A 6,814-nucleotide genomic window follows, 5' to 3' on the forward strand; every position below is an offset into this window, starting at 1 on the left:
GCCACCAGATGTAGGTAAAATTGACCTGAGCAAAAGTTTGTATTCCCTTGTCAGTAAAATAATCCAAATACTGGACAGAGAGCTAATTGTAACACATGCATTTAACAAATTTTTATTTACGTATACAAAACGACCCAATGTGAGTCATAGGAAATTAAAATAAAATCATTTAAAAGCATTTAATACATCATTTCAATAGCACAAACATAGAATCCTCACAAATAGCTAGTTAGCTTAGCTTCAACACAAAACTAATTTAAAAAAAAAAGATGTTCTGAATAGCTTTCTTTTGCGATCCAACATCATAATTAGCTAACAATCAAAAGTTGCAATTAAGCATAGCTTAAAAATTTATATATGTGCAAAGTAAAGCAATAGGCTAATTTAGCATGTTACATGACACTAGCTCAATTCAGTGGCCTTTAGTAACCCGTTTTAAGTAAAATAAAACGTCATATACATGCCCGATTTTTATTTACAGGCAAACTACACTTTTTCTCTCAGATCTAAAAAGAGAAAAACACCTTCTTTGGCTGTAAGAACAATTATTTTTCTTGGTGGTTTCTGTGCTCGCATCCCAAATTTAAAGATGTCATCTAAAAAGTGCAAAAAATGACCTTATTTGTAGCTAAAAAGGAATGTTTTAAAACTCAACCTGAAAATACTTTTCTTTTGAGAAATAAATAATACAGCAAGAAATACATACATAAAACAAGGAGAAAAAACACTTCTCACGAAACAACAAATTAACATTAAGGTAGTATACATACACATATGACTTCATTTGGCTTGTTGCTCTTGACATTGCAAGAATACATAGTTAAAAAAGAGGGAAACAAATTATTTCTTTTTTTGTCCCATCGCATTCATGGCTGGCACCAGGATGTGTGTGGATACAACATGCAATGCACACTCTTGAACCTAAAATAAACAAAACAAACAAAAGAAAAGGGAGGAAGTGAGATTGACATTGTTTTGTAGGCTCCTTTTCACAATAATGCAGGTTCAACAAGGCAGAAATTTTGCGTAATGCTTTGCATATTGGGCTCATGGTACCTTGTTGGATCTTGTTGTAGTGAGAAGGGTCCTTTGAGGTTGACTGTGTTTCTCTCTTTAATGTTGTAGCTGAGAGTCACCTGATTTAAACATCAATTGCATTTTGTTATGGCTGGCTGTTATGGACTGTAATTACATTTGAGAATTTAGTGTGACTGATTTTTAATAGCAAGTGAGCCATTGTGTTTCACCTCTTTAACATAGTATTTTAATTTCCGCAACATCTCAGTCATTGATTTCACGCTTTGCGGTGGCACGTTTGTGTTTCTCATACCTGTTCCTGAAGCTGTGTTACCAGTGCCAGGGTCTCCAGGTGTGAGTGGAAAAGTGGTGAGCGGGTGAGACCCACGCCCAGTAAGGCGCCAGCGATGTAGCCCACCACGCAGTCGTCCGGTAGACGGATTCGTTCGGCCGTGGATAGGAATGTGCCCTCACTGAAACCGACGACAAAATAAACCATTGGAAAATCATAAACAAAAAGGATGGGACAGTACAAAACACTACCTGGCCCAAGGTCGCATCTTGAGGGCTAGGCCGCGACTCAGACAGAAGCCGGCGCCCCCTGTGGCGAACCAGAAGACTACCTTCCTCTGCACATATATGTCAAATTTTACCTGATAACATTTTCTGAATGAATATGTACTGATTTGAAAATATGCTTTAGTGGCACTGTGACAAATGGCTTACATTAACTGAGTGTTTACCATTTTAGAATTGGGGAGCATCTCCATGGCCTCTAGAGGGCGCTCCAGACTGGGCCGCCCAATGTAGACATCACTCCCGTGGCTGTACTGCGACAGCAGTCTCAAAAGTGCAGAGATGTTCAGGTAATTGTCATCATCCACATGACAGAACCACCTATGAGCACCCAAGTTCATTGTTAGCATTTAGCAACAAGTTAGCGGTCGGCAAATTTATGAGAAGTTTTTGTTAACGTGGTTGCATTTTATTTTCCATGTCACACCAAGAGTTAGGATATTTTGAACTTGAATATGTAGGCCACGTTTCTAAGGGTAACGCAATTAGCACCGTTTCGTCTTCTATTAACATACTTTCTGTTGGAGTTGAGGAAGGCGTCGTACTCAGCCGCCATTTTGCAGGATAACGCTTGTCGGCTGTGAGCTGCCGAGCAATTGGTGGCGATCAGGTGAATGCCTTTTGACCACAAAAACAACAGTACCTTCAGTTTGTAAATAAAATAGCACATAAAATTATCATTTTGAATACTCCAACAAGATTCTACCATGTAATTCATGAGTACAAATCCATGCAAGTGGACCTTTAATAGGGAACCCATTAAATGTTGGTGTTTTTTTCCATTTTGGTTACAAAATGATCATATTATTCTACACATTTGTTTTTATATAGTGGAAAAACTATTTCACAATAGTGTTTACAATAATAAAACCTCTCCAGGGCAATCAAACTTGGGGACTTTTTGTGTTACAAATCATGTTGTTGGATCACAAACTTGCAAGTGGTGTGCAATGTTCACTTCCTTTCTGGTGCTTCGTGGAAAACCAATGTCAGCAATTGTTATCTGTGTGCATGCGTGCGTAAAACGTACCCATCTGCTTCCTCAGTGCCGCATCCTCGCCATCGGTGAATACGTACGTCTGTGCAAACAGACAAAAAGGGATTTGGTATTCACCTCCAAGACTCTACAAAACTGCTTTCTGTGTGTGTTTTAAGAACATTCCTGCGGTAATGGGATGTAATTGAATACTAGCAGTCATATGAGGACTGTAAAAACACAGCATTACAGACTTAAAGCATCACAAGACGCTAATAAATCACTTAATGGCTACAGTATTCCCTTAAGGAACACCTGCCCTGTGTAATTCCACTCAATGGGAGATAAATGAATGAAAATCGTAGCGCGTGAAAAACCGCCTTCCAACCAAATAAGGAGGCCGGTTCGGGTCAGTACGTGTAATACAAACAAGAAGTCACATGAAGAATAGATTCCGAACTAACTCAATAAGCTGTAGTAATGTTATTCATTTTTGCAATTGATAAATAATACATATTTCAAGGTAATTGTTTATTTTCTTTCCCTATGCTTTACTCTAATTTGTGTTCTAATAGTTGTCGCAGGGCGTCTGCCTCACAGCTCTGGGGTCCTGGGTTCAAATCCAGGTCACGTCCACCTGTGTGGAGTTTGCATGTTCTCCCTGGGCCTGCGTGGGTTTTCTCTGGGTACTCCGGTTTCCTCCCACATTCCAAAAACATTCATGGTAGGCTGATTGGACACTCTAAATTGCCCCTAGCTACAAGTGATTGGTTGTTTGTCTCCTTGTGCCCTGCAATTGGCTGGCCTGGAGTTAGCTGGGATTGGCTCAGCACCCCCCGCGACCCTAATGAGGATAAAGCGGTTCAGAAAATGAGATGAGATGAATAGTTGTGGCTTCAAGAATTATAACACCTAGTAAGCCATTTTGCCATTTTTTAGCGTGAAGCTAAACACTAAAGCTAATTTTGAATACACATTTTCTATTCTCCTCTGTTTAGGTCGACAACAAAGGTCAACTGGGAGTGGAAATCAACACATGACGGCAGTTGAATGAACAAATTTTTGCTATGATACACGTTCAGTCAAGTTCACTGCTGGCGGACAGCGCTCCCAATTTTTGCACGTAAGTTGATTGAAAAAAAAAAAATCAGGTGACTGATGACTTGTATTTTGAAAAGTCAGGCCTCTTTTATCTCAACAAAGCACTGTATCGTACTGTACGTACTTTACTCCACTCAGTTATACTAATAATTTTCAGTGAAATTGTTGACATTGGGGTATGCTACATTTATGTGTATTTTGGTGGCTTAATGACAAAATTCTATAGTATATCAATCATATCAGTGCTATTGTAGTGCTTACCACTCTAAGCATCTCTTATGTTTTTAACACAAGGATATATGCAGGTGCATGATGGGGGATATCCCCCACCATAATGACAACTGAACACCCCCATTTGTGTGGTGTGTTTGTGTGATTAGCAACAGTTGGAATTTCCCACGAGAAATCAGATGAGGTTCCAAGGGTGTGTGTCAATTTGCACTGCTGAATTATTTCCACGAGCCAGCATTCTTTACATCAGTAGGTTTGCGTGAGAAACAGGTAATGCTCGATCGTGAGAAGTTCTCACACAGTTGTGCGCACAATCAGCTGATTGTTCAGACGTATGTTACACGCATACCCACACACGAGTAACCCTCAAAGAGAGCCAAAGGAAAGCAATTCATAATGTTTTGTCATTAGGATTATGGCATGAATCTAAAACTGTGCATGCAGAAATCTGTTAGAAAATGTCCTGAAATAAGAAAATTAAATTTTACTAAGTCACAAGTATTCAATCAAATACTTTAATTGAACTTTTTCAGCATGAGAAAAAAACAGCCACTTATTCTTACTCCAAATGCAACTAAGATCAATTATAGTCAATCATTAACGCCACGGTTGTCTTTTTGGTTACCTAAAGCTATTATAAGTAGGACCTAGCCAAACATTTTAGCCTTTGGAAGTTTTCAGCCGGTTGGAATTTGGCAACATTTCATAGCCAGTCGTCACCTCTTCTGCATCACAAAAGGGGTTAAGGCCAAAGACCACCCTGTTGTTACTATGCTTAGAGTGGCAAGCTTCTTCAAAGCACTTTTAACGACTCAGGAAATCCTGCGGTGTGATCCGACCGGGCTCATAAATAACAATTCACTTAACAGTATTTTTTCCCTTTTACCCTAAACAACTCAAAACCGCTAAGATGTCGACCTAAAAAAACTTGCATGATTTAGCACTGAACTAACCCAGAAGTACCAGAAATGGCAAAATTTGTATACATTTAATCTAAAAAGAACTAAAAATACAGTTATTTCAAAATGAAGAACATCTAGAATTATTTTTTTTAATATTTAGACATTTTAGAAGAATGATTAGGGAGAATTTTCTACAGTAGTCCTGTAACATTTGGCAATTGGAGTCTTAAATCTAAAAACTTTAATTTCTTGGAAACACTGGACTATGCTTGTAGTACTAAGTACTAAGCCTTTCAATTCAAGTACTAGGCGAGAACCAAGTTTTTGGAAATACTTTTAGTGTTTGGGCCACAGTAATTATTGTATTTAATTTGACTTTCCTGGTCTAAGAACGAAATGTTTGTCTGTCTGACTGACAACCAGTTAAGGATGTCCCCTGCCTACTCCCCATACTTTGCTGGGATAGGCTGCAGCACCCCTGGGATCTACTCAACATATCATAATTTTTCATTGAATGAAAGTCATTCATCCTAATACTGTTTGGCAGTACTGTGATATTTCACCTTTATCTTACTAAGCTTAATTATTGATCTTTAAGTATTTTTAAAAAAAATTGTCATCATGGACTCACATGTTGCATATTGTTGGAGATCCAGGTGTCCAAAAGTAGCTCCAGTCTGCTCCCGTGGTATTTGTGGGTGGTCTTGACCGCGATGAACACGTCGTCCAAGGTCAAAAAATCCACAGCCTCCGGCGGGGCGCTTCTCAGCGCGGACCGATTGAACGCGCATCTTTCCCGTGTGAGTTGCCTAAAATATTCCCGGAATATTCCCGGAGCTCCCTCCGTTTGCGTGACGACGAGCAAGCCGCCTACGAGCACGCAGAGGAGAGTGAAGCGGCGCTTTAGGTCGCCCAAGGACCCCCACATGGTAACTGCGTGAAGGAGTTCACCACTTCATCACCAGTTTGCTTAGTTTGCCTGGAATACACTGCAAAAAATGAGTGGTTCTTGACTGATAGGCAACCAATAGAAACCTTGAGCGCCTTTATAGGCGGGGCTAATACATTACAATTGCGCCTTTGAAGGCGGGGCTAATGCATTACAATTGCACCTTTGAAGGCGGGGCTAATACATTACAATTGCACCTTTGAAGGCGGGCTTACACATTTCAATATTGTTTTATTCTATTTGAATGTTTTTTTTTTTATAGCAAATGCTAAACTAAATGAATACAGCTTTGAATGCTAGTAAGAACAAATTAAATCAAAAGAAAAGAATATAATAAAATTAGCAAGTGATGAAAAAACTAAGCTGAATAGTACATAAATACAAACACTTTTAAATATGTATTTATTGTACAGAACATTTAAATATTTATTATTCTTGTTATTTTTGTTATTTATTTATTTTTATCAGGGCTACAAACAGCTCAATTCAGGAAACATAAAGGGATTGGTTGTGTATTTTATTCTTTATTTTTGTGAAGCAAGGCTAAGAATATAGTTTCAAATGGCAAAATTATGAAAGAAGGATGACTTCTATTTGAGTTTTTTTTTTTACAAAATTAATTTTTAAAAAAAACACAACTTCCTGGTATTTTTGCGCATGAATTTCCAACACGATTGAAATGGATTTTCAATCCTACGAAGAAAACAAACTGTACAGTGTGCATTCATTGTTTTTGTTTTTTTTAACAGTGCATTTTGTCAGTTTTCCTTTGTGAATTCAGCAGCGTGTTGCAGGATTTCGGGTGCAAGGTCACCATTTTCCGAGGCTCACTTTGGGATTTTCGTCCCTTCACTCCCTTCCCTCCTTCTGTTTCCTGTCTCTTCTCACAAACAACTAAAAGACTCAAATTTTATTTAGCCTCGAGGTTTTTCTGAGAAGTGAATACAAAGCATGCTTTCTTGTATGCCTGGATTGTGGTTGTTGCGGTGTCAGTGGCACTGTCAGGGGATTCAAGTTCCATAATATGCGTCTTGTTTAAAAAAAACAACACGAGGACACAAT

The 6,814-nt window shown here is 38.6% G+C and overlaps 1 protein-coding gene across 2 annotated transcripts; it reads right to left on the reverse strand.

The window, feature by feature from the left end:
• Positions 1-9: 9 nt before the first annotated feature.
• Positions 10-5,778, reverse strand: LOC144077287 (beta-1,3-N-acetylglucosaminyltransferase lunatic fringe-like). 2 transcript variants are annotated; one of them, XM_077604905.1, is made up of 8 exons: positions 5,435-5,778; positions 2,624-2,672; positions 2,109-2,211; positions 1,761-1,914; positions 1,561-1,646; positions 1,331-1,490; positions 1,057-1,136; positions 10-921 (listed from the first exon to the last, which is right to left on the reverse strand). In XM_077604905.1, the coding sequence occupies exons 1-8, from the start codon at positions 5,729-5,731 to the stop codon at positions 867-869; spliced, it is 984 nt and encodes a 327-aa protein (XP_077461031.1). In that variant the 5' UTR covers positions 5,732-5,778; the 3' UTR covers positions 10-866. The 2 variants fall into 2 exon arrangements, with proteins under 2 accessions (XP_077461031.1, XP_077461030.1); XM_077604904.1 differs by having other exon boundaries at positions 1,561-1,670.
• Between the last annotated feature and the right edge of the window lie 1,036 nt (positions 5,779-6,814).

Source organism: Stigmatopora argus, chromosome 7 (assembly GCF_051989625.1).
Source record: "Stigmatopora argus isolate UIUO_Sarg chromosome 7, RoL_Sarg_1.0, whole genome shotgun sequence".
NCBI classification, from domain to species: domain Eukaryota; kingdom Metazoa; phylum Chordata; class Actinopteri; order Syngnathiformes; family Syngnathidae; genus Stigmatopora; species Stigmatopora argus.

Coding starts and splice junctions, on each gene's coding strand:
- LOC144077287 (XM_077604904.1), bottom strand. CDS start 5,731: ATGTGGGGGTCCTTGGGCGACCTAAAGCGCCGCTTCACTCTCCTCTGC. Junction 1,915..2,108: donor TTCCTCAACTCCAACAGAAA/GTATGTTAATAG, acceptor GGGTGCTCATAG/GTGGTTCTGTCATGTGGATG. Junction 922..1,056: donor CTACAACAAGATCCAACAAG/GTACCATGAGCC, acceptor TGTTTATTTTAG/GTTCAAGAGTGTGCATTGCA.